This window comes from Oryctolagus cuniculus, chromosome 2 (genome assembly GCF_964237555.1).
Source record: "Oryctolagus cuniculus chromosome 2, mOryCun1.1, whole genome shotgun sequence".
Taxonomy (NCBI): domain Eukaryota; kingdom Metazoa; phylum Chordata; class Mammalia; order Lagomorpha; family Leporidae; genus Oryctolagus; species Oryctolagus cuniculus.
In genome coordinates, this window is record NC_091433.1 from 108,019,973 (window position 1) to 108,047,686 (window position 27,714).

At 49.8% G+C, this 27,714-nt stretch overlaps 1 protein-coding gene and 2 long non-coding RNA genes across 3 annotated transcripts in view; 2 read left to right on the plus strand and 1 right to left on the minus strand.

The window, feature by feature from the left end:
- Positions 1 to 9,368, minus strand: PDCL3 (phosducin like 3). Its single transcript, XM_002710014.5, has 6 exons — positions 9,117 to 9,368; positions 8,499 to 8,628; positions 5,093 to 5,183; positions 4,642 to 4,785; positions 3,435 to 3,643; positions 1 to 475 (listed from the first exon to the last, which is right to left on the minus strand). Exons 1-6 carry the CDS (start codon positions 9,120 to 9,122, stop codon positions 333 to 335), a joined length of 723 nt encoding a protein of 240 aa, XP_002710060.1. The 5' UTR covers positions 9,123 to 9,368; the 3' UTR covers positions 1 to 332.
- The window catches only part of LOC138848550 (uncharacterized), a 20,437-nt gene continuing 2,059 nt past the window's right edge, over positions 9,337 to 27,714 (plus strand). The window contains exon 1 of the long non-coding RNA XR_011386458.1: positions 9,337 to 9,566. This is a non-coding gene — a long non-coding RNA (uncharacterized lncRNA). The remainder of the gene's footprint in view (positions 9,567 to 27,714) is intronic.
- On the plus strand, positions 17,703 to 20,093 carry LOC127488058 (uncharacterized). The gene is made up of 3 exons (XR_011386455.1): positions 17,703 to 18,233; positions 18,593 to 18,977; positions 19,676 to 20,093. It is a non-coding gene; the product is annotated as an uncharacterized lncRNA (long non-coding RNA).

Below are 27,714 nucleotides of genomic sequence, written 5' to 3' on the forward strand. Positions count from 1 at the left end.
TTTCCATGGTATAATTTATTCACTTTTATTAAAAAAACACACATTCCTTTATATCTAGTTGTATGTTAAAACATAGTGAATAACTTTATGACTTCCTGAAAATATATGTGAGGAAAAACAGACATTTGTCATACCAACAGTAGGTATTAGTTTAAAAAGATAGTTCCAATAATTTAATAAAATTCCAGCAATGATTATTTCTGAAATGTAAAAGATTTGAAACATAATTATAAAAGGTTAAAAACCAAAAGGATTCACTCCTGCTTTTTAAAAAAAACATCCAGACAGTTTGTCACGTCCAGGAAGTTCGGCAAGTGATAGCGGCTGCAGCCTCAGTCACCCTCGGAATCGCTGTCCCTCCTGGCGGGGACAGAGCACCGCACCGAGGACAGCAGCACGTCTTCGATCGGCTTCCTGGGGTTCTCCTCCAGGTCTGTCTTGATCGCCCCGGACTTGGCCAGTTTCCACTCCAACTCTACATGATCGAGAAAAAGCCAATCACATAAGGCTCCCCTCACCCTAAGTCCATCAAGCTGCGGTTTTCCTAAGCAGAAAATATAATCTCAAAATCTGATGACCAATTTAATGTTTTTGCCAAGAAGAAAGCGAAAAAAAAAGGTAACACCTTGGGACCAGTGCTGTGGAGTAGCAGGTTAAGCTGCCACCTGCAGTGCCGGCATCCCATATGGGCACTGGTTCGAGTTCCGGCTGCTCCACTTCTGATCCAGCTCTCTGCTATGGCCTGGGAAAGCAGTAGAAGATGGCCCAAGTCCTTGGGCCCCTGTACCCACATTGGAGACCAAGAAGAAGCACCTGGCTCCTGGCTTCGGATCAGTGCAGCGGCCGTAGTGGCCAATTGGGGAGTGAACCAACGGAAGGAAGACCTTTCTCTCTGTCTCTCTCTCTCTGTCTATAACTCTACCTGTCAAATAAGTTAAAAAAAAAAAAAAAAAAAAAGTAAGGAATCAGAGACTCGGCCTCTGTGCTTCCTCACTCCCTCTCACCCGTGAGACTCACGCAGCCCGAGACCGCATGTAGCCAAATCACGGGACGGATTTCTCCGGGCAGAGAACATCTCAGGCAGAGCAGAGGGACTGCCCGAGAGATTCCATAACCAACGGCTTGGAGAAGGTGGATCAGCGCAGAGAGGCTCTGCCAGCCAGGTCCTTCTAACCAGACCTCACACCCAGCCTTACTGCAGTCGCGTGACTTTAAAGCGCTCCGTGAAACAGAGCACCGAGCGGCAGCTACCAGGGCTCGGGGTAACAAAGTCTCTGATAGCCAGGTGGGCAAGTTCTGGAGAGCGAGGCACAGCATGGCGATGCAATGCACTGTGCACCTGAACCGCGCCAGCATGGTGACCTGCAGCGTCCTCACCAAAGTGCAAAGGAGACTGCGTGAGGAGCTGGGCGTGGCAACGGGCTGGACCGTGCTGCCGGTCTCACACGGTGTTCCCATTTCAGATCCTCGTGCTCTACAGCTTTAATGTACACTTTTTTTTTTGGGGGGGGGGGGGTCAATCGTACCTCATTAGTGGTGTGGGGAAAGGTGCTCCATGGAGATAAATACCATCAGTAGTTTCAGCTCTACATACCTTGGTTTACCATTCTGAAAATTCGACAAAATTCATTTTGAAAAATTTAAGATTTCTGCTTCTTAAGAATATGTATCTTGGGGCTGGCACTGTGGCATAGTGGGTAAAGCCGCGGCCTGCAGTGCCAGCATCCCATATGGGTACCGGTTCGAGTCTTGGCCGCTCCATTTCTGATCCAGTCTTTGCTATGGCCTGGGAAAGCAGAAGATGGCCCAAGTCCTTGGACCCCTGTACCCATGTGGGATACCTGGAAGAAGCTCCTGGCTTCTAGTTTTGGATCAGCCCAGTTCTGGCTGTTGCGGCCATTTGGGGAGTGAACCAGCAGTTGGAAGACCTTTCTCTCTCCGCCTCTCTGTACCTCTGCCTTTCAAATAAATTAAAAAAAAAAGAATATGTATATTTATATATCCACCATACATGAACAGGTATGTATTTAATGACACTGTTCACTCCCCATGTGACTACTGTTACATACAAGGTCACTAATCCACAAGTCAGTCTTTGTGTGGCAACAGACTACAGCTATGATCGCATATTGCTGTGGTTTAGATGTGGCTTGTCCCTGCCAAAAAAGCTGCAATTTGGTTGCCAGGGTAGCAAGGTTGGGAGGCGGGCCCCTTAAAGGAGATACATACTCTTCTGGAGAAACTGAACTGGTTTTCCCAGGAATGGATTTGTTCTCGAGAGCAGGTTGTCACAAAGCAAGCCTGGCACGTCCCTGGGTCTCTGTCCCACACAGGCCTCTGCTTCTCTGACATGACAGACACAGCCCAAGGCACTCCCCAAAAGCCAAGCGCATGCCTGTGCCACTCTCCTGGGCTTCCCCACCTCCCAAACGGGAGCTGAGTGAGATACACGACTTTCCTTCAGATGTCACTCAGCCTGGGGTACTTTGTTAAAGAAACAGAAAATAGACTACCATGCCAATCTCCATGCACAGTACATTCAAAAAAGGTCAAAATTAGGTTGGAAGACCTCTCTCTCTGCCTCTCCTCTCTCTGTGTAACTCTTTCAAATAAATAAATAAATAGGTCAAAATGAGATGCCAGCATGCATTTGAAACACTATACACCTTTCAACACTGGAATGACATATAACAAACATGTATGAGATGCATGTTTATACTTTTCCCAGTGAACTATTTTAGTGGTGTAATATATAAAATGTTGAAAATATTTTTGAAGACTATTCAAGCATGGTTGGACACAGTCCTTGAGTAGAGAGAATTTGCCTCTGGCCTCAGGTTCTCTCATTAAGCATGGATAAACACTTTGCCATCTCCATGTGTAACACATGGGAAGGAATTTTTTTTAATCCTTCCAGAGTTACAGGCAAAAATAAATAAAGTTTAAATTGAAAAGCTACTAAGGTACTCAACTGAGAAAATATTTCAACAGAGAAATATACATACATATGAGGGCTTCAAAAAATTCATGAAAAATGTGTATTATGAAAAACTATACAAGGGTCTCAAAAAATCTTTTTGCACCAAAATAGATTTATCTTCTAATTTTATCATACCACAAACTTTTTAGACTGAACTCCTATGTGTCTTCAACAATACGTTGATGTGAGCAAAAAATGAATGTTATATTGGGCTACACTTAAAAAATATTTAGCTGCAGGGCCAAATAAAGTATATTTGACATTAACGTTAAACATGTAGCTAGGTTCTCTGTGTCTTCCTTTGAGAACTGCTGCAGCCCCGCTGTGACTGCTCCTAACTAGTTGCTAAGACAGGAGACCAAATGCACAGCTGCCCACATGGCAACACCCGGCCAGCAAACAAGCACTCTCAGTAACAGAAAAACCCCCTCCCCGGCCCTCATACGCCCCTTACCATCTCGAGTCAAGTTCATGCCGCCGAACACCAGTGGGCCAACAAACTGAGCCTTGATCTCGCCTTCCAGGTACACGAATACCGTGGGCAGATTCCTATCTGGATAATTGGGTATGCAGGTTGTTGAAATGGCTTTGATGAACTTCACATCAGGAAACTTCCTGGCAAGTGCGCTGAAGTGCTGATTTATCAAGGCACAGAGGGGAATCCTGGAACACACAAACAGAATGCAGAGGCACTGGTGATTCCACTACCGGCCAAGACCAATCAGCACTTCCTAATATGTCCATGTGAAGTGAAGAACTTGAAACCCAAAGTCCAATTTCATTTGATACAACAACAGCTCAGGAAAACAGTGTCAGCATAAAAGACAACTGCTATGGCCTTCCATAAGGTCGAATGAGAGAACACCAAAGATGCAGAATGTGTGAAACAGGCCAGAACATATTTCCTGCTTTAAGGAAATGCCACAAAAAGCACTGGGCTCTACAGGTTAGGAGCAGGACTGAGCGTGGAGGGAGGCTGGAGGCCCTCAGCACCACACGGCAGACAATGGCTGGGAGGTCACCTTCTCTGTCTGCAGGAACCATGAACTATAGAATTTGGAATTGCCGGAGTCCCAGGAATTCCTTTTCAGTGAAAGCAAACTGACTCTTCAACTATACTTTTTTTTTTTTTAATTTGAAAGGCAGAGTTATGGATAGAGGAGGAAAGATGGAGAGAGAGAGGTTTTCCATCTCTGGTTCACTCCCCAAATGGTCACAACGGCCAGGGCTAGGCCAGGCTGAAGCAAGGGGCCCAGTGCTGCTTCTGGGTCTCCCACATGCGTGCAGGGGTCCAAGCGTCCAGGCCATCCTCTGCTGCTCTCCCAGGCGCATTGGCAGGGAGCTGAATCAGAAGCAGAGCAGCCGGGTCTCAAACTGGCACCCATTTGGGATGCTGGTGTTGCAGGCGGAGGCTTAACCCACTATGTCACAACGCCAGCCCCTTCTTTGCTATATTTTTACAGAGACAATTGCATTGAGTCACAGATATTAATTTGGTAGTCAAGATAAAAATTAGGCATTAAAGCTTTAGTAAATGAGCAACAAAAACACATAACACTAATAAACAACGACAAATACCAGAATATGGAATAAGCTTGATATGGATTCAACATATAAATTAAAATTCACATGTTCTAGAACACAAAAGATGATCAGCTCACCCTTGTTTGTAAAGGTGCAAGATTACCCACAAGCCCTCACCAGCTTTGGTAACTTCTTGGACATAATCTTTTCCTGAAATCTCCAAAACTTCTCCAAATTTATTCTTTTCTTGAGTTGCTCTCCACTCGGCCAGTCTTTGCTGCCTGGACAACAGACAGAGAAAATATCTTCTAACACATGCACATATGTACGCATGCACAAATACACACACAAATAGCCATCTTCCACTGCCTTCCCAGGCGCATTAGCAGGGGAGTTGAGTCAGAAGTGGAACAGCCAGGACTCTAACTACCACTCATATGGGATGCTGGCAATACAGGCAGTGTGGCTCCATCCACTGTGCCACAACACCAGCCCCCAGAAAAGTAAATTTACAATGGATGCACATTTTACGGTATGGTAAAAATTACCACGCAAAAAACCTAAACGGTCCCTCTGAGTGGCACTAACCTGTACATTTCAATAGCACGTTCATCCTCTTCATTGAATTCGTCTTCATTATCTTCCAGTTCTTCCAATGTCATATCTTCATACGTCTTCACTGAATTTAGTTACAACAGCCAAAGCAAAAAAAACAAAAATTCAAGATGAACAAACATGCATTTTGGGTATTCCCCTTCGCTTTTCTCCTAAAGGTAAGCACACAATACCAGCAGGCCCCAGCTCACCAACATAAAGATTACTTACATCTCACTAGTGAATAAGACGTGGGGGGTGTTTTAAAAAGAAAAACCTGTGCGGACACCTACAGACGGGAGCATCTCACCCCCACACAGTGAGTGGATGGGTGAGAAATCTCCCAGGTTTACAAAGCCCGAAGTCCCCTGGTCGGGCATATCCACTAGCGGCAGGTGTATCAACAATTCTACTACCCAAGGAGTCGGGGTGATGGCAGCAGGGGACCTTCCCACACACACTTTCCTGGAGTTAAAGGTGACCGTCATGTATTTCTTGGCCATGTCTTCTGTGTGGCAGGCAACTCTATCCTTTCTTGTAATGAACTGGTATAAAATCAGCATCTCATTTTTACTGTCACTCCTGCTTGACAGCAAACCTGGCTTTCGCTGTGCCTCCAACAAAACTCTCATCCAGGTCAACAACCTCATTCCCTGATGACGAGCGGCACCTGATCCAAGCCGTCCCGGCCTCCCCTGGCTTCCAGGAGGCCCCGTTCTCCTCCTGCCCCTACAGCTGTGCCCACTGTGAACCTTCTGCTGATGACAAGTGCTCAGGGTTCAATTCTTTGACTCAGCTTCTATGCCTGCACCCTCAGTGACTACTCCTAGGGGCTTTGTGTGTTTTCGGTACACTCACAACTCCTAAAGTCACATCCCCAGCTCACACTTCTCTGAAAACACACCCAACCACCTGCTTAGCCCCTCTACTTGTTCCGTGAGACTCTCAAAGTTAACATGTCCCAAACAGAGTCTCCATCTTCCTGCAAACCTGCTCCTCTCCAAGCCTTCATCTCAGTTGGTGGCAACTCCACCCTTCAGGTTGCTCAGGCACTAAGGCGTGCAGTCACTCTAACTGCAGTGGTCTGAACAAGATCTGGCTTCCTAATTCATGCAGCTGTTGAAATCCCAAACTCATAATAGCACTAGGAGGGTGGAAACTTAAACCACTTATGGTGTATAGAAGGTAGGTCCAGTGAGTGGGAAGTCCGTAGGCCCCTGGAAGGTCGTTTTTCCAAGAGGACTGGTTATAAAAGTCGAGTCGGGCCCAGCCACGCCTCTTCCTGGCTGGCCATGGGACCCTTTTCCACAGCAGCTCTCCATGCTCCACCACTGCCACCTTGCCACATTAGGGGCCAAACCAATGGGGCCCCATTCTGGGACTTAAACCTCCAAAACAATTCGTTTTCGTTTTCTCGGGTACTGTGTTGGAGGGATGAGAAGCCCATGAATACGCTTAGCTCTCTTAGCCTTCCTTGGGTCCAGAAGCAAATCCCACTACAACCTGACTACACCACTACTCACCATTTCACCTTCACCACACCATTCTGAGCCAATGCAGCCTCTCACCTGAACTACCACAACAGTTTCCGGCCGTGTCCCCCACCCCAAAGCCTACGCTCAGCTAGGCAGCAACAGGACAGCGCTGTCAAAGTGGAGGTCATGTCACTGCTCTGTTTCAACCGCCAAAAGCTGGGGCCGGCGTTATGCTTAGCAGGCAAAGCCACCACCTGTGACATCAGCATCCCGTACGGGTGCCGATTCGAGGCCTGGCTGCTCCAACTCCGATCCAGCTCCCTGCTAACTTATCTCTGGAGGTAGAAGAAGACGGCTCAAGTGCTTGGGGCCCTGCTACCCACAGGGCAGACCAAGATGGAGTTCCAGGCTCCTGGCTTTGGCTTGGCCCAGCCTCAGTTGTTGCCACCACATGGGGAGTGCACCAGTGGACAGAAGCTCTCTAACTCGGCCTTTCAAACAAATAAATCTATAAAAAACAAACAAACCTCCAAAAGCTGCCTGAGTCGTTGGGAGTACTCTCCCCAGGGGGTTCCGGCCTCTTTGCGGATTGTTCAACGCGTCAGCTGGCTTTTCGCTTGTTCACCTAACCCTTCCGGGGTGTGTATCATCACCCTTCAGGTCTCTGTCCTAAGTGTCTCTTACCACCCTTACCCCTCAGGTCTACTCTCATCTCTGCCTCCTCTCTCCGGGTCTTTCCGCAGCTGTCCTCTTCTGACTCCGGCTAGAATCAGGCCTGCTTCTGCTCCAACCCTCCCTAGCCCCTGTCCCTTGGTTGTTGCTGTCTGTCTTTGCCACTACCCTCGAAGTTCCACCAGGACACAGAATTCTGTCTGGCTTGTGCCCAGCTGCCAGCTTCAGTGCCCGGAACAGCCATCATCCAATAAGCATTTGCTGGTTGGTTTCTAATCAATCCTCCTCTACATTAGCTCCACGGGGCCCACAGGGGATAAAAGCATTAGTCCCTGTAGTCCACGGTTCTTGTAGGTTGTATGTATCAACATCCTTTCAAGTCCTCCTTTCAAAGGCAGACTCCAGGGCCCCACCCCGAGACTCCCACCCAGCAGGGTCCGAGAATGTTTCTGGAAGCCCCGCGGGGATTCTGATTCAGGTGACACAGGCATCTTTGAGGAAATCCCTCCCAGCCCCCGCACGCTGCAAACATGCCTCCCCAAGTGAAGCTAGTTTCATTTCATATCCTCAAGCAAATCACAAAGGTAAGAAAGTACCTCCCCAGGAGAACACACTAAACACTCTGAACAAGCTTCTAGGACATTACCCAAAGGACCCATGAGCAGAAGGTCAGGACTCAAATACCTTCTTCAGCACCATCACGCGCTCAGGTGACACAGACATGGAACTGTGTGACTAAAGGGTGCAGCCAAGTCTCAATCTGTGGCCCGGGGCCAGCGCTGTGGCACAGCGGGTTAAAGCCCCGGCCTGCAGTGCCGGCATCCCATATGGGTGCTGGTTCTAATCCTGGCTGCTCCACTTCCGATCTGCTGTGGCCTGGGAAAGCAGTGGAAGATGGCCCAAGTCCTTGGGCCCCTGCACCCGCGTGGGAGACCAGGAAGAAGCTCCTGGCTCCTGGCTTCAGACTGACTCAGCTCCGGCCGTTGCGGCCATCTGGGGAGTGAACCAGTGGATGGAAGACCTCTCTCTCTCTCTGCCTCTCCTTTTCTCTCTGTAACTCAACTTTCAAATAAATAAATAAATCTTTAAAAATTCTGTGTCCAGGAAGGTGATGGCCAGCGACGCCCTATGACCACGCCCACCCTGCAGCCCGGGTCCTGGCTCTCAGAGGAGCCCCCTACGGCAAGAGCTGGAGGCTTAGAGAGGTGTGTCCTAAGCCAGACCCACAGACCAAAGAGAACACAAGCACTCACCCACTGACTGCTGCAGCGCTCGCTCCTCCTCCTCTTCCGCCTGCTTTTCCAACTCTTTCAGACTTTCCTTTGAGGGCAGGATGCCCTTTTTGCGTAAGATGTCATTCCACTCGGTGTCCGCATTGGGGTCCTAGGACAGGGGAGTCGAGGCTATCGGGAGCGCAACATCAAGCCCGGAGGGCGTGGTGCTGGGCCAGGGAGGAATATATGGCCTGCTTCTGAGACGTGTCCGAAGCCAGCTCGGAACGCAGCCAGGAACACTGTTTCCTAAGGCGGAACTTCTCCAAGACTCGACTTCCACATCCCAACAGTGGGCCCACAGCACACCTGCTCAAGGCTCAAGAAGGGAACTGAGGAGGGTCCCGCACAGGGCAAACACCCCCAAAGGACGGAGTTTCAGCCGGCAGGGACAGCGGGGCGGGGACCACCAGCCTCCGCGAGCCGGCCGGACCGCACCTGCCGTCCCGCACTGCGCCTGCGCCGGGCCTGGGCTCGCCGGGCCTCCCTCGTGCCTCGGGTGCCCAGTACTTCTCACAAGCCTGACGCCCGAGAACGACACGAGCCCAGGAGGACACACGAGACATCGCGGGGCCCAGACCCCGCTCCCGCCTAGCTCACCTGCATGTTGCCCCGCAGCGCTCAGGCCTCTTCCACCGTGCGGTCCCGCCCCTCAGCTCCCTTCTGCGCACGCGCGTAGCCACCACCCCCCCGCCTCTTCTCCCAGGGTCCGGCTTTCGCCCCGCCCCAAAGAGGGCAAGCTGGGCGGAGCCAAGGGCGGAAGCGAAGTTTCTGAGTCTGCGCGCGCTTCTCCGAGACCGGGCGTAAACGCTGTGCGCATGCGCACGGCCGGCCCCGCCCGCGCTCCCTCGGTCCCCGGGGCCAGTGTCGGAATCTACCTTATTAGGGCAGGTCCCGGCGGAGGCGTGGCGAGGCAGGGAGAAGGAGTATTTCAGAAGTAATGTGTGTGTCTTACTCGAAACCGGAGAAGTCAGAAGCAGGAGTGCGTTTCCGTGATCCGGTGTCACAATGAAAAATTACCCAGGGATGTGCTTCAAGCGTTGAGTAATGGTAAGGAAATGCAAATAGACGTTAGCCTGATTGCTCGGTACACGCTGTATACACGTGGTGAACTCCCTCCCACGTGGTACCCCATAAAATGTGCAAGTATTGCATGTTAATCCTATTTTTTAAAAAATTGCAAGGTAATCTGGAATTCACCCACCACCACTGCAGTGTCAGATAAAGCAACCCATGCCTAAGGCCTTTATTAAGAACTTGTTATGTACCTGCCGCTGTTCTAGGCTCTGTGGATCCAGCAATGAACAAAACAGAAAAATCAAACCCATTTCAGTTGGTTGGCCCTCAGAGCTCCCCGTTAGCTAAAGTGCGTAGCCCATGGCTGGTCCCTAGCGGGCACCGAGCAGCATGAACGTCAAGCGGAGGCTCCAGTGAGATGCAGGCCTCCGAGACTGTGGTGCACACACTGAACCAGCGCTGTGGGATAGCAGGTGAGGCTGCTCCCTGTACTCCGACTTCCCAGATGGGCGCAGGTTCGAGTCCCGGCTGCTCCACTTACGATCCAGCTCCCTGCTATGGCCTGGGAAAGCAGCGGAAGATGGCGTAAGTGCTTGGGCTCCTGCACCCACGTGGGAGACATCGAAGAAACTCCTGGCTCCCGGTTTGGCTTGGCCCATCCTGGACTGCTGCAGCCATGGGGGGGGGGGGGGGTTGAACCAGCAGGTGGAAGACCTCTATCTGTCTACTGTAACTCTTCCTTTCAAACGAATACAATAAATCCTTTTTTTTTTTTTTTTTTTTTTTTTTTGACAGGCAGAGTAGACAGAGAGAGAGACAGAGAGAAAGGTCTTCCTTTGCTGCTGGTTCACCCTCCAATGGCCACCGCGGCCGGCGCACCGCGCTGATCCGATGGCAGGAGCCAGGTGCTTATCCTGGTCTCCCATGGGGTGCAGGGCCCAAGCACCTGGGCCATCCTCCACTGCACTCCCTGGCCACAGCAGAGAGCTGGCCTGGAAGAGGGGCAACCGGGACAGAATCCAGCACCCCGACCGGGACTAGAACCCGGTGTGCCGGTGCTACAAGGCGGAGGATTAGCTTAGTGAGCCGCGGCGCCGGCAACAATAAATCCTTAAAAAGTGCAATACTCCTCCCTGGCGTGGAGGGAGGTGTCCTACTCACCTGAGTTAAGTTGGGAATCCCAGACCCAATCTCACCTGTGGGATACGTGTAGGGCTCCCAACCTTGTCCATGCTTTTGGAACCACCTGGGAGCCTTCAAAAACCGCAGCTCTCCTGGGCCTTCATTCTCCGACTGATTACATCTTGGGCAGGGGGCCAGGAACTGAGAGTGTCTTTTATCCTCAAGTGATGCTCATGTACACATCCCTGTATAAGAGTGAATCAAGTGATTCGCGATTGCCTTAATTCATGAGGAGCCTTACGATGGACCTAACTTCCATCTAGTGGGCAGTGGAGTGTGAGTGGGTTCTCCCCTGCTGTCTCCAGCCCAGTCAGGCCCGGGGCCACCTTGGGAGTGACTGATGCAGTGCTGTCCCCTCCACACGGCACAGCAATAGAGAGGGGGTTGTGAAATGAAGCTGTGATGACAGAGCAGATCAGCGATCAGGAGGAGGTGGGGGAGACCTCAGAGGAGCAGAAGCTTGAGCAGGGGATGGATGTGTTCATTGTTTTGATTGTGATGATGGTGTCGGGGCTCATAACACAGCCCCCTGGAATACTGATTAAATTAAAGGTCCTTGGAGAGCAGCAGATGCTTGAAGAGGCTTTACTTTGGCCAGCGCTGCGGCTCAATGGGCTGATCCTCCACCTGGCTCCTGCCATCGGATCAGCGCGGTGCACCAGCCACAGCGGCCACTGAGGGGTGAACCAACGGAAAAGGAAGACCTTTCTCTGTCTCTATCTCTCTCTCACTGTCCACTCCGCCTGTCAAAAAATTTTTTTTTAAAAATGAAGAGGCTTTGCTCTGATTTTCTCTTATCTGCCTGATTGGACTGCCACAGAGGAGAATAGTTGTCCTGGGGCCAGCATTGTGGCGCTGGGGGTGAAGCCTCTGCCTCCAGTGCCTGCTTCCCACATGAGCGCCGGTTCAAGTCTTGGCTGCTCTGCTTTGGCTCCAGCTCCCTGCTGTTGTGCCTGGGAAGACAGCAGAAGATGGCCAAGTAGCTGAGCTCCTGCTACCCACATTGCAGACCCAAATGGATATCCAGGCTCCTGGCTTCAGCCTGGCTCAGCCCTGGCTGTTGCAGCCATTTGGGGAGTGGATATAAATTCCCTCTGTCTCTGCCGCTCTCTGTCTGTAATTCTGCTTTTCAGATACATACATAAATCTTATGAAAAGGGGAAGGAATGAAATGCGTCCCATTTCACAGTGAGCCTGTGTTTAACACCTGGCTCGGCCTCCTGGTGCCTGTGAATGCACACCTGGAGACAACAAGCGATGGGCCAGATAGCGGGGTTCTGGCCACCTACTTCGGAGAACTGCACTGAGATCCTGGCTCCCAGCTTTGGCCTGGCCCAGTTCCAGCCTCATTCGTGTGAGCCAGAAGATGGGCACGCTTGCTCACTCACTCTCAAGTAATTAAAAAAATATATACTTGGGGTGGGGAGTGCTGGCATGGTGGTGCAGTGGGGTAAGCCTCTGCCTGTGATGACAGCATCCCGTATGAGAGCTCCTATTTGAGTCCCAGCTGCTCCACCTCCAATCCAGCTCCCTGCTAATGTATGCCTGGGAAAGCAGCAGAAGGTGGCCCAAGTACTTGGGCCTTTGCCACCCACGTATGAGGCCCAGGTGGAGTTCTGGGCTTCTGACTTCAGTCTGGACCAGTCCCAACTGTTTCAGCCATTTTGGAAGTGAACTAGCAAATGGAGGATATTCTCTCTTTCTCTTTCTCTTTCTCTTTCTCTTTCTCTTTCTCTTTCTCTTTCTCTTTCTCTTTCTCTTTCTCTCTTTCTCTCTTTCTCTCTTTCTCTCTTTCTCTCTCTCTTTCTCTCTTTCTCTCTTTCTCTTTCCTCCTCCCACTACCCATCACTCTACACTGACTTTTGAATGGGCACAAGCCCTTTAATGACCAAATGCATTTCCATGAGGGACCTGGCTGTGTGATCCTGGCATCCTTGGTTCCTGCCCTCTCACCCACTTTTCTTGGGCTCTTCCCTTGCATGGTACTCCCCTTGGCTCCAGATGACACATACAAGGGTCTCTGGGCCAACAAGCTCCCAGAACACTGTCACCTCAGCCTAAGAGTGGCAATGGTCTCTCCACAAGTTTGCCTTTTGCACAGTGATTGTCTACTAGACCCCACAGCACGTAGGGGACAAATGTTACAGGCTCATATGTCCTCATTAGTATTCTAAAATGTGTGGATAGCATAAATACAAACAAAACAATTTTTAAAAATCAACAAATGCCTCAACTATAAAGAAGAATAATTTATTTTCAATATGTAAATTCTGTAACTCAATTACATAATCAAATAGTTGAGTAGTTATACCAATTTCTTTTTTTAAAAAAGATTTATTTATTTATTTGAAAGTCAGTGTTACACAGAGAGAAGGAGAGGCACAGAGAGAAGGAGAGGCACAGAGAGAGAGAGATAGAGAGGTCTTCCATCCACTGGTTCACTCCCCAGTTGGCTGCAGTGGCTGGAGCTGTGCCCGTCTGAAGCCAGGAGCCAGAAGCTTCCTCCAGGTCTCCCACACAAGTGCAGGGGCCCAAGGATTTGGGCCATCTTTCAGTTTTCCCAGGCCATAGCAGAGAGCTGGATTGGAAGTGGAGCAGCCGGGACTCAAACCAGCGCCCACATGGGATGCTGGCGCTTCAGGCGGTGGCTTTACCCACTATGCCACAGCACCAGCCCCTAATTATACCGATTTCTAATAAAATGCTCTTTTAAAGATTTCTGACACTTTGAAATAATTATAGCTCTCTATAGACAAGTGAGATCACTGTGAATACAACTGATACTAATGTAGACATACCCTGTATGTTGCCTTGGCAACTGAGATATCAGATAGAATAACTTGATTTTCTAAAATGGTGAACAACTTGGTAAAATTCCAAAGTATGACTTTCCCTCAACATAAAAGAAAGCTGCTTTCCTAGAAAATTTAATGTTTCTAGAAAAATTCAGCTAAAACGGAACAAACATTTAAGGTTTGATATAAGCAGATTTTTTAGCTACATGGAAGCACCTGCAGGACATCAACATCCCTGACCCCCCACCCATGAATGCCGGCCCCCCTCCTCTCAGTCACTGCAGAAACCAAAAAGTCCTTACTTACTTGCCAGTTGCCCCCTCCACTCTGACCCTGCCCTCTTTGGAGACTAACCTTGACAAACAGATACATTCAAAATAAAGTTCACTAATCCTAAGGCCATTGAAGAAAAATATCTCTTAAAAACAACTAAGAAAAATGTGGGGCTTTCCAAACCATAGGGTCACTGTCTTCTGGGCACAACATTCCACAGAATGAACAGTCTCCCCTTCCATGAGTCCCTTTCTGCTTGATGGGTTCCTGAAGCTTTATGTCTTGGGAGCTTGGGCACTAGTGTGGTGATGAAGGTGGGGAAATGTTAAGGGGGAAGGGCTTCTGGGAGGTCCTGGTCCACTGGGGGCACTGCCCTTAGAAAGAGCCAAGATGCCTCTCACGGGGCTGTGCTAGTTGTTAGAAAAGCCTGAGCCTGACCCGGAACCACTCGCTGGCTTCCTGTCCTGGGATGTGCCCTTCCCTCCTGCCATCTCCAAGCTGATGCTAATGCGGCACCATGCCCTTCAGAACTATTAGCTACATAAACATATTTTCTTTATAAAGTTAGCTTGCTTCAGGTTAATCATTATAGTAGTGAGGAATACACTGTCACACACAGAGAGACAGCTCTGTGCAGAGTCAGTTGCTACTTCAATGATCATGGTGTCTCATGAGAATTGATAGATACAACAGGCCACATCAGTGGTTTGGTTGCTTGCTTGCTTATTGGTTTGCCATTATCCTCAACTACAAAATGGGCTACCAGATAGGTCCACGGAGATCTACTTTCTGAATAGCAACTCTTATCTTTCCCTCTAAGCCTCCTGTCTTCACTGTTTCTCATACCGCTCAAGCAAAGGAGAGAGTGAGTGTTCATGTTTCATGACCCTATACCCACAGTCTTTCCTCCAACTTGTATGTCATACTTGCTAAATTAAGTCAAGTTTGGCCTGGCACTGCCCCTACACATATTTGAAGCTTGACCTAAAATTACTCCATACATAGTGAACTGCAGACTCACTCATTGCATAAATAGACTGCAGCCTACTCTTAGAACAAGTAGTTGAGTCTCAGCCAGTCACAGCAGCTGAGCTTCAGTCAGCCAGCGACAGCCGACTATTCAAACTAGATTCAAATAAGGCAAGCGCTAAACTTGAACTAATCTATCTGTCTTTGGACTCATTTCCATTTCCTGTATGTGATTTGCTTTTTCTGTCTGTAAATGTTACCCAGTCCCATGGCAGAACCTATAAAACCTAGGGCTACCTCATTCACAAATTGCTCCTGCTCCATTAAACTCTGTTGAATGTAACATGTCTGATGTTTGTCATTTACTAATCACACCCCAGCCCTTGGCCACTTCGGACCTTCATTGGTGCAGGTAAACACAGCCACAGAAACACACATGATGAATCTGATTAGCCTTTAAATTTATAACCACCATATGCTTGCGATTATAAATTTAAAGTATGTCATTGCAAAAATAAAAGAAAAAAAGGGAGGAGGAGGGAGAGTAGGGTGGGAAGTATCATTATGTTCTTAAAATCATATATATAAAATACATGAAAGTTCTTTTATATAAATATAAAAATTGGCAAAGAATAAAATAAATTTATAACTACATACCTCCAGCAGGCTGCTCACACGTTTCCCTAGACTTCATTCTCATTCTGCCCTAGAAAACTTATTTTATTTTATTTTTTTAAAATGTATTTGAGAGGTAGAATTACAGACAGAGGGACAGAGAGAAAGATCTTCCATCCACTGGTTCACTCCCTAAATGGCCAGAACAACCAGAGCTGCGCCGATCTGAAGCCAGGAGCCAGGAGCTTCTTCCTGGTCTCCCATGTGGGTGCAGGGGCCCAAGCATTTGGGTCATCTTCCACTGCTTTCCCAGGCCATAGCAGAGAGCTGGGTCGGAAGTGGAACAGCCGGGACATGAAATGGTGCCCATTTGGGATGCCGGCACTGCAGGCTGAGGCTTAGCCCACTGTGCCACAGCACCCGCCCCTGGGGCTCTTCTGTTCGGGGAGGCAAAAGAAGGGAATGAGTTTAAAAGCATCAGTGTGCTGGAGAAGGCTCCATTTCCTCTTTCCTGTCTGTTACACATTCCCTGGCAGATGGAGGGACAGCAGAACTAGCCGTACAGGAAGCCTAATTTTCTCTAGGATTCTCCAAAGCCTCGAGTTGGCAGTGACCTGTCAATCAGCCTCAGAGGGAGGCAGGGAAGGCCTTGAAGAAAGCCTGTGGGAGTGGAAGGCTGTGGGGCAGGTGAGCGTACCTTTACCTGTGTCTTGCAGGGACCTGGTTAGGGTCTCACCTGGACAAATTTGCATATGAAAAGCATCTCTGTGCCTCCTCTCCTATCGGGTAGTTCCTGGGTGACAAGTTGCCTCTGCTTATTGAAGGAGTCTGGCTCAGCCACGTCTACTCGCATCTGCAGGCCATGGTCCCCTTGAGTCCAGAAGGAGCCAGGAGCCCAGAGGATCAGAGCCTCACAAGTAGGCCTGCATTTTCCCATGGCCACACCCATGGCTACCTGAAGAGCAGAAACTGCTCAGAGAATGGATGTGGAGTTGCCTGTCTATAAAGCTGGGAAGCTTCAGTGCCCAGGTGCTCTGCAAACCAGGAAGAGTAGGGTGACCCTGCACAGTCCTGTACAGCTGGCCGTGCAGTGACCAGGAGCTCCGCGCACTGCGATCCTGCAAGATTCCCAGTCGGAACCCAACTTCCCCAACACCCCTCTGGCACTCATTCCCAAGAAAGTGGTGAAAGCCACCCATGGTCCTGTTGTAGGAGGTGTGATTTGGGGTGATTGAGTTCAGTGTTCAGTGTAACAGCCCCTGTCGCAGTCTTGCGTTTGTGTTACAATATCAGCATGCATCATTAGATTTGATAAGAGTTCTCAATTGCTAGTGTTGTTAGATTTGAATCTAAGGCATTTCCTTTGAGACATATCTGATGAAATGACAGGAATATACTCTGTATATTGTGCGTTATGTATTATGTGTGTTGCAGTCTTGTGTATTTTGCACTCTTTTCAGAGCAAAGAGAATACGGTTGTGCACTCAAAGCCAAGAACATATGCACAGTTCAACGTAAGACGTCACGATTATCCATGCTGGGTATTCACGGTGGGCTAGTGCTGGCACTTGGCCGCGTGCCCCCTCTAGAGGAGGCTGCTAATACGAAGTCGTCCATGAAAAGGCCCCCCAGACTCAGCCTGCAGAATCCCCAGGAGCTGACAGTGTCCTGTTTGCTCACGAGGTCGGGGCTGCTGTCTTGGACCCCTGACTGATGGTGGGGGGGCATGGCCATTTTTCAATTTTGTGTGTCACCTGGCTCTTGAAACTTTCTCAGATATGTTCTAAATATATGATTGAGATAGCAAGGGTTTTTAATTTATTGTGTCTTAGTCCATTTTCTGTTGCTGTGACAAAAAAAACTGAAAATGTGTAAAGAATAGAAGTTTATGTGCGGGGCCGGTGCCGTGGCTCACTTGGTTAATCCTCCGCCTGCAGCCCCAGTATCCTGTATGGGCACTGGTTCTAGTCCCAGTCGCTCCTCTTCCAGGCCAGCTCTCTGCTGTGGCCTGGGAAGGCAGTGGAGGATGGCCCAAGTGCTTGGGCCCTGCACCCCATGGGAGACCAGGAGAAGCACCTGGCTCCTGGCTTCGGATTGGCGCAACACCGGCCATAGCGGCCATTTGGGGAGTGAACCAACAGAAGGAAGACCTTTCTCTCTGTCTCTCTCTCTCACACTGTCTATAACTCTACCTGTCAAATAAAAAAAAAAGTTTATGTGGCCTATGCGTCTGTGAACTGGGAAGTTCAAGAGTGTGGCATTGGCATTGGCATCTGGCGAGGGCCTTCTCGCTGCTGGACATGGCAAATGGCGTCCCATGGCAAGAAAGAGCAGCTGTGCCAGCTCGGTCTCTCCTTCTTCGTGTAAGGCCATTAATGGCATCGTGGGGGTCCCTACCCTCACAACATCCAATGCCAATTATCTGCACGGGCTGCATCCCCACATTCTATTAAAACATGAACTTAGAGACTCTGTGTCCAGCACATGAGCTTTTAGGAAACACATTCAGATCACAGCAGTGGGGTTCCTTTCCCTGTCTGACAGTTGAGGACAAAAGATCGGGGTGGGGGTGGGAGCAATCTATCAAGACTGCCAGGAACACAGGGCAGGGCTATTCCTACCATCGATTCTGGCTCTGAAGTTCCCTGTGGAATCCGTCGCTGGTTCGCATTTATATGACGACCGAGACAGTAATTGTCTGGGCCACTTGAGAATCTAGAGTCCACTTTGTGATAATGAGCACCGGCTCCTTTGTGATGTGAAATGATTCTACTCCCACAAGCCTCACAAGGGCTTGATGTTCTATTATGGAGCCAGGAGACATGAGCACAGAGGTTTTTGTTGTAGCTTAAAATATCCAGATGAGGCCGGCGCCGCGGCTCACTAGGCTAATCCTCCGCCTAGCGGCGCCAGCACACCGGGTTCTAGTCCCTGTCGGGGTGCCGGATCCTGTCCCGGTTGCCCCTCTTCCAGGCCAGCCCTCTGCTGTGGCCAGGGAGTGCAGTGGAGGATGGCCCAGGTGCTTGGGCCCTGCACCCCATGGGAGACCAGGAAAAGCACCTGGCTCCTGGCTCCTGCCATCGGATCAGCGCGGTGTGCCGGCTGCAGCGCGCCGGCCGCGGCGGCCATTGGAGGGTGAACCAACGGCAAAAGGAAGATCTTTCTCTCTCTCTCTCACTGTCCACTCTGCCTGTCAAAAAAAAAAAAAAAAAAAATCCAGATGAGTCAGGCAGCAGGGTGGGAAGGAAGGTAGGGAATCAGAAATTGTTACTGTAGGTCAGCCTCTGACTGTGGTTTGGATCTTACTGTGTTCAGCTGCGCTCCCTCGTGAACCAACTCCTCAGACTCCCAAGGATCCCATTCCCCCAGCAAGAGCGAGCACTGTGGGTTCTGGCTGCTCCCTGGGCGTGGTGACCTTCAGGTAGAGAGGAGTGCACATTGGCTTTGCCTGTCGACTGGGGATTGGCTCTGGAAGCCCAAGCAAAGATCGGAGGTGAAAGAAAAGTCTCCATGTCCTAAAGAGGCAACTTGTTGACACCTGCCCTGGGCTTTCTAAGATATGACTTCAGCGTTCCCATTCTGATGAGTTAGATGCCGGCTGTCACAGCAGGTAAGCGTGTTTGTCCCTGAGCCCACCCCCACCCCCACGCCCAGCAGGGACTGGGAGCAGCCTGCGGCTGCCATCTGATGGGCTAAGCCAGGCCCGTGTTCCAGGGGCCTGGACGGGGCCAGGCTTGCACCTCCCTGCCAAGTGCTCTCCCAGAGGTCTGTGCATCTGGTGGGGGTAGGGGGAGAGCCTCTGAGGCTGCTGCCGGGGTCGAGAGGCTGGTGGAGGAGGAAGGGGCACCAGCTCTTCACCACACACCGTCCAGGATCTCATGGTGGTGCCCTTCCCTGAAGAGGGCCGGGACCAAGCTGAGGAATACCAGCAGGCCAAGCAGTAGGGGGCACTTCCTGCTGGCCATTAGGGAACAAGCAGCGCCCTTCCTGCTCTGTTACTGTCCCTGCCTCATGACAGCATCCCAGAGCCAGGCCACCGCCTCCTGCTGGCCATCAGGGAACGAGCAGCTCCTTTCCTGCTCTGTTACTGTCCCTGCCCCCAGCCCCCGCTGGACAGGGGAGAGATGACAGCATCCCAGAGCCAGGCCACCTCCTGTCTGCTGCACTGTGAAAGGGAGGCTGTCATGGGCTGAGTCGTAGGCCCCTAGGATTCCTGTGTTGAAGTCCCCACCTCCAGGGCCTACGAAACTGACTGTATTTGGCTCCAGGACCTTTAAAGCAGTAATTAAGGTCACATGATGTGCTTAGGGTGGGCCCCAGGCAATATCAGAAGGGGACATCAGGAGACAAGATGCACACAGAAGGCCCGGGACCAGGCCCAGCTCCGGGAGCAAGGCTTTGGACGGAGCCAACCCTGCTGACAGCCAGCGTGCCCTTACACATTTGATACAAGCTTTCTACAGCATGGAGATACAGAAAATGGATTCTGCCACTACCTTGAATAGTTCTACTCCAAGGATCGGGGGAGACGTGAACTGCCACTTGGTTGCTGAGCTCACAGGGACAGATCTGCCACAAGGCAGAACCACAGGGGGATGTGCACTGTCCCTAGCTCGAATTCCATGGACTCCTATTGTCCAGAGGTTTTTGTTTGGCTGTTTGTTTTACTGAAATAATGCTTCTCAATCTGTTATAAACCCTTGGATCAAGCTCAAAAAATTTTGAATGACTGTTACTGCTAATTTTGATCAGCTTCCTTGAAGTCTTTCTCAGGGATGGCTTCGCTGACCACCTCCCATTACCACTCTGGAGTGCTGTCTGGGGAAATTTGTTGTGCAGGAATAGATAATTAACACAAAGGCCGAGGAAGGGAGCGGGACTAAAATCAAGACGGGCCATCAGTTGGCTGGAGAGCAGGGAAGGCATTTTGTTTTTAAGAGAGAGGGAGATACAGAGAGAGAATTCTTTTTTTTTTTTTTTTATTTAATGAGCATAAATTTCCAAAGTACAGCTTATGGATTACAATAGCTTCCTCCCCCCCGTAACTTCCCTCCCACCCACAACGCTCCCCTCTCCCACTCCCTCTCCCCTTCCCCTTCACATCACGATTAATTTTCAATTATCTTTATATACAGAAGATCAATTTAGCGTATGTTAAGTAAAGATTTCCACATTTTGCTCCCACACAGAAACACAAAGTGTAAAATACTATTTGAGTACTAGTTATAGCATTAACTAAACACCTAAGAGTAATTGTGTATTAATTACAGAGTTCAACCAATAGTTTTAAGTAGAATATAAAATGCATCTTTTGTATTGTTGTGGCTTCCCCCCGACCTCCCTCCCTCCCGTGGCCCTCCCCTCACCCACTCCCTCTCCCATCCCGCCCTTCATCACGTTTCATTTTCAATTACCTTCATATACTGAAGATCAACTTAGTATATACTAAGCAGGGATTTCAACAGGTTGCACTCACACAACCGAACCAGGTATAGGGTATTGTTTGACTAGTAGTGTTGTTTTTGAGTTTCATAGTTAAACATATTAAGGACAGAGATCCTGCGTGGGGAGCATGAACCCAGTGACTCCCGTTGTTGATTTAACAATTGGCACTCTTATTTATGATGTCAGCAATCACCCGAGTCTTTTGCTATGAGCTGTCTAGGCTATGGAAGCCCCTTGAGTTCACCAACTCTGAATTTGTTTAGTCAAGGCCATATCACAGTGGAGGTCCCTTCAGAGAAAGGCGCCTCTCTCTCCTTGATGGCCTGTTCCTTCTGCTGGGGTGTTGTTCACCAGGATCCTTCATTTAGATTGTTTTTTGCCACCGTGTCATGGCTTTCCATGCCTGCGAGACACACAGAGAGAATTCTTCCGTTCACTGGTTCACTCCCCCACTGGTTCACCATCCAGGGCTGCGCCAGGCCAAAGCCAGGAGCCAGGAGCTTCTTCCAGGTCTCCCATGTGGGTGCAAGGGGCCTAAGCACTTGGGCCATCTTCCGCTGCTTTTCCCAGACCATCATCCTGTGATTTCTTGGCATTGGCCTCATTAGGCTTTGCAGTGCCTTTGATCCTGTGTGTAGTCCATTGTCACTGTGATGAAGGGATGTGTGAACATTTGTCTTTAGCGTGATTTAAAAAATGGAATCATTAATATTTGGCTGAATCCAGTTAAGTGAAAGCTGAAACTGTCCAGGACTGCAAGAGTAAAAATCATCATAGACAGAAAAAGAGTCATCATGGCCCTGCTGTCAGTGTGGCTGGGAGGTCGATGGGTAAAGCCAGCAGCAGCGTCCACAGCAAATACTGTTTCTCTGGGTCTTGATTCTGGAAAATGCCTCAGTCACCCTGTCTTTGAGTGATCACCAAGAATGCCCCGACACCCACCTTGCAACTCTGGTCTTTTACTAGGACACCCAAATGCTGAGTCATCCTTGCTCATGGCAGCACCTAACTCCTTGTTAATCCTCCTATCCTAATCCTGCGCAGAAGCAGCAGCCGGAATACAGCTCACCCTGCTTTCCCTAGGCCCTCCTCAGTACCCTCAGTACCCTCAGTACCCTCAGCAGGAGCCCAGACCTCACAAACCTCCCTCTGACTGGGCAGCATTTCATGGCTCTTCCACACGGCCCACTTTGATCAAGCCAGTAAATATGATGTTGTTGAACCACAGGCTTGTCCACAGTGGTCTTTAAGCTTTAACAGAGGAGAAATGATCCCTTGGCCCTGTATTTGTGGAGGAGGCAGAGACTTTTTTGGTTTATGTGTTTGTTTTGTATTTAACTCCATTACTAATTCGTTTTGATTTTTTATTTATTTAAGAGGCCAAGAGACAGAGAAAAACAGACAGAGCTCTCATCCACTGGTTCACTCTCCAAATGCCTGCACGAGCTGAGACTGTGCCAGGCCAAAACCTGGAGCTAGAAACTCAATCTAGGTCTCCCATGGGGGTGTTAGGGACCCAACTACTTACACCATCACCACTGGCTCCCAGGCTCTGCATTGGCAGGAAGCTAGGGACAGGAGCCAGAGCTGGGAGTCAAACCCAGGCAACTCTGATATGGGGCACAGTTGTCTGAACCCCTGGGCTGAATGCCTACTGCCTGGTTACCTATGTTCAATCCCAGGTCACAGATGAATCCAGAGGACATGACCTTTGGTACAGTCATCTGTGGGGTACAAGAGCACATCCTTAAACCAGGGTAGCTCTGACAAGTGATTCTCAGCTCTGTTCTGACAATGGGATTGTCAATGTTTGCTTCCTTTTACATTTCAAGTCAGTTCTTCCTCCACTTCCCCATGTCAATAGGTATTTTCTGATAACAGTCCCATACAAAGACTTAATATTTGCATAAATCAAACACAGCAAACTTTTGTTAATCAAATAATGATCTTTGCAGTTATTAATAGTACTAATATCCTCCAACTAAAGAACTTGCACAGATAATTACAGCTAGCTAAAGAGCCTGTGAATCAATTAACTTAGTCTGAATTTTTTAAAAAGATTTTATTTATTTATTTGAAAGTCAGAGTTACAGAGACAGAGAGGCAGAGAGAGAAAAAAGAGATCTTCCATCCGATGGTTCACCCCCCAACTGGCCACAACGGCCAGAACTGCGCCGATCCGAAGCCAGGAGCCAGGAGTTGCTTCCAGGTCACCCACATGGGTGCAGGGGCCCAAGGACTTGGGCCATCTTCTACTGCTTTCCCAGGCCAAAGCAGAGAGCTGGATCGGAAGAGGAGCAGCCAGGATTAGAACCGGTGCCCACATGGGATGCCGGTGCTTCAGGCTAGGGCATTAACCTGCTGCACCACAGTACTGGCCCCTTAGTCTGAATTATTAAATAAGTATATTATTTTAGTACTTCAAATGTGAACCACATACTCATTTTCTTACATGTGTTTGCTCCGCCATCCACTCAAACATTTATTGAGAGCCTGTTATCAGGTGAACCCTGTCCTAGGCACTGGGAACTCACAACCTCTGCCTTCAAGAAGCTGGCATCATGGTTGGGGGAAGAACCAGCAGGTAGCCAAAGTGAAGGGATGAAAGGCTCTGTTGAGGAGGTCAGATCTCCAAGGCCAGTGTCAGACAGATGTCCACAGAGGCATTGAGGCCAGCCTGGATGGAAAGAGGATGGCCAGGACAAACGGCCACATCTCTCATGGCAAGAGGTTGTACAGCCCTGTCTGTGGAAGATGAACTGAGGTGTGTAGGGAATCTTAAGTAGAAGAAAATAGCCCTTACAAAGTGTGGAGCTTTAGCAGGAAGACAATTGGCCTGGAAGCACATAAGACAATGAGGAGCCTCTTCCCTTGATGCATCCCAGACTCCGTGGTATGCTGGAGACAGCAGTCTCTCCCACCCCACCTGTTCCAAGGAAAAGGTAGCAGTGAAGAGTGGGGCCATGAGAGGAAGGCCACAGGTGAGGCTGCCAGGGCAGTGTGGCTCTTATCTCCTTCTTTAGTGTCATCCCAAGTCACTATCCCATCCACAAGGCCTTCTAGAAAGTTAGTAGTTATTAATGGAGTGCCTACTATGTGTTGAGCATGTATTAAGAACCATATGCATAGGTGGTGGGGATCCCAGGCCTCCTGGTGTTTCCAATGTGGGAGAGAAGACAGATACAAAATCAGGAATGAGGCCGGTGCCGCGGCTCACTAGGCTAATCCTCCGTCTTGCGGCGCCGGCACACCGGGTTCTAGTCCTGATCGGGGCGCCGGATTCTGTCCCGGTTGCCCCTCTTTCAGGCCAGCTCTCTGCTGTGGCCAGGGAGTGCAGTGGAGGATGGCCCAAGTGCTTGGGCCCTGCACCCCATGGGAGACCAGGAGAAGCACCTGGCTCCTGCCATCAGATCAGCGTGCTGGCCACAGCAGCCATTGGAGGGTGAACCAACGGCAAAGGAAGACCTTTCTCTCTGTCTCTCTCTCTCACTGTCCACTCTGCCTGTCAAAAAAAAAAAAAAATCAGGAATGGTAAAAGCCATAAGGGGACCAATAGCAAAAGTACATGTCACCAGAGAGGAGTGTCAAGAAGAAAATCACCTTCTGTGGGTCTACGGGGGTCCGGCTGAGAACCTCCTGCTTGCTAAGCTGGAGGGGAGAAGTGGAGCCCAGCACCATGTTCCCCCTAGCCATGGTGGAATGGGGCTGAAGGGGCCATTCCTAAACAACTCACTCATGTTCTCAGGATTCTGAAGAATTTCAGAACAGTTCTTTGCTTCAGATTCTTGCCATGCCTTATCATTCTTTTCAAGAATAGTCCCAGGAATGTTCTAGAATGGAGTTTCTGTTCAACTTGTCTTCCTTCACCTGGGTTCCCTTTAATGGACAGGGGCCCTTCACTTTGGCTTCTTGGGGCAGCCGCACGACTCCAGTCCTTCTTGCAGTCAATGGACCACAAGTCACTCTGCCCTCTCGCCTCTCTCTCCTGAGCAGTCCTGTCCGTAGGATCCTACCTCTCTGCCTGGCCCCTAGTTTCATGGGCAGTCATTCAATCCCATCACATTCCACCAGGCCAAGGTGGGGCAGGGGTACTTGGCTGTGGCCTGTAGAGCACTCACCAATCCTTGACAGGCTTTCGCACATCCTCTTCCTCCTACCACATCTGCTGAAAGACTCCTTTTCCTTTCCTTCATGTTGAGATCTGTGTTAGTCAGCTGATTGCCTACCAAGACCCTTTCTCTTCTTCTAAATCTAAGACAACAGGGCCAAGAGTTAGACATGGCCACCCAAGTATGGACTACGTTTCCTGAGTGTGGTCCTATGGCTGATTCTCTCCATGGGAAGAAAGTGGTGTTTGTCATTTCACTTCTGGTCTTAAATGCTGTGCACGCACAGCGCCAGGGTGGAGCACAGACTGGCCGCAACACAGCTTTGCCCACACGGCGGGGAGTGGGGTGGTGATCAGCCAAGCCCTGTACATCTGAGTGGCTCAGAGAACAGAGCGGCTGCACCAACCTGGCTCAGCCTCATGGAGACTGAGACTAGTGAGAAAAAGATATTTGTTTTTTAAACCACACTATTGTTGGGTCTTTTACCCTACATAATACACATTTCGATACTAAAATGTCCCTGGTTTCTAGCAGAGTGAGAGGAGAACCTATCCTCTGATAACAAGGTGCATTTTACAGTCCTGTCCATCTTTTCAGTGCCGATTAAGCATAACATTACTCTTTTCCACAAATGCTCCTCACTCTCCACCTACCTGAGGTCATGGTAAAGTCGGCAGCCACCTGGTCTCCCGCCCCGCTGCCCTGCATCCCGGCATCCCCGCTTCCTCACGGCTGCCATGCACTGAAAACTTCTTCTCCTGGACTTTGCTTTATTACAGCAATTCCCTAAATTCCATTTCACCAGCCTCTGGAAGACAAAGACCAACATTATAAATTCAATAAGTCCTATGCCTTCTCCTTGAGGGCTTCTATTGATTGTGACTTAATCTCTTGAGGCGAACTGATGGGCTTAATATTAAGCTGAAGTCGAGAGTTAGCGAAGAGATCAGAGAATTGAGTAAAAAATAAAATTGTCCAACAGTGGAATTTTTTCCAACTCTCAGAAGAGATTGATTCGAGCCAGGCTTATTTGTTCTCCTTCTCTCTTTCTTTCCTTTTCCCCCCCAAAGGTGTATTTATTTATTCTGAAAGGCAAAGAGGGAGGGAGGGGAGAGAGAGAGAGAGAGAGAGAGAGAGAGAGAGAGAGAGAAACTACTCCCTAAATGGCCTCAAAGGCCAGGGTTGGTCCAGGCTGACTCCAGGAGCCTGGAACTCCAGGTGTCCCATGTGGGTGACAGGGGCCCAAGTACTGGGGCCATTTTCTGCCGCTTTCCCAAGTGTATTAGTAAGGAGCTGGATCAGAAGTGGAACAGTCATGTCTTGGAGCAGTATGAGATGCTGCAACAGGTTAACCCCCTGTGCCACAACACTGGCCCCTATATTCTTTCTTCTCTCACAAAGATAAATACTTTCATGGAGACTAAGGAAGTCAGACTATCTAAAAATGGATAGGAAAATAACATGCAATCCAAAGATGGGGAGGGTTCCTTAACCTCCTCCAATTCCGCTGCCCGTTCAGATCTCTCCCCTCCCCAAATCAGTCATGCCCAATCAGGCACTGCTCGGTAAACTCTTGCTTCCTTATGTCTTGCACAAGGTGCATCCCCTCTACCTAAGAAGTCAAGAACCAACTAAATAGGAATGCAGCTTTGTGACCTTGTGTCCAGCTCAACCTATACCCTCATCCCACCCCACTGCTGCACCCAGCCCGGGGATAACTGTGTGCCCCTGGGAGGCAATGGATGGTGAAAGCTCAAGAGACTGAAGGCAGCCAAGCCTGGGCTTGCATTCTGACTCTGCAGTTTACTAAAAGACCTTGAGCCAGTATTCAACGTCTGTGAGTCTCAATCCTAGGGATGATACTCTCACCACAACAACCAGGACTGCTACAGGCCAAAGCCAGGAGCCAGGGTCTCCCAAATGCATGTCGGGCCCAAGCACTTGAGCCATCTCTCATTGGTTGCCCAGGCTATCAGCAAGGAGCTGGATCAGGTGGAGCAGCCGGGATGCAACCTGCCACCCCTAAGGGATACTGGCATCACAAGCAGTGGCCTCAAGGCTGCTCCACAGTGCTGGCCCCTCATTCCTAGTCTTGAGGGGTGAAGGTCATTATTCTATAACTACTTCTTGCTGAATGGAGCACAGGCCTCCTTCAAGCTAGAGAAGTGAAACACAACTTTCTCCTCTTGGATTTCTAGGGTAATCCAGGACTCCTCAGTGGGCGATCTGGATTCTGCCATGAGGAGCCAATCAGGGAGCCCCTGGCCCTGTCAATCTTCTGGCAGGGGGAGCTGAAAGGAACCTGATTTTTTTTTTTTTTAATTTGAGTGGTAGAGTTACAGACAGTGAGAGAGACAGAGAGAAAGGTCTTCTCTCCATTGGTTCACTCCCCAAATGGCCGCAACAGCTGGAGCTATGCCGATCTGAAGCCAGGAGCCAAGAGCTTCCTCCAGGTCTCCCACGTGGGTGCAGGGGCCCAACCACTTGGGCCATCTTCCATTGTTTTCCCAATCCACAGCAGAGAGCTGGATTGGAAGAGGAGCAGCCGGGACTAGAACCGGCGCTCATATGGGATACCAGTGCCGCAGGCAGAGGATTAACCAAGTGAGCCACGGCGCCGGCCCCAGGAACCTGCTTTCTCTTGTGCCCTCCCCTTCTGGGGACCGCTTGGACACTCCCTTTTCCAGTGTCCCTCCCATATGCAGTATGCACATGGGCTAGGCTGGCAGCCTCTTGTGGTCCCATTTCGGAACCTGGGGTTACCCACAGCCTCCCTGGGGAGCAATGACCAAT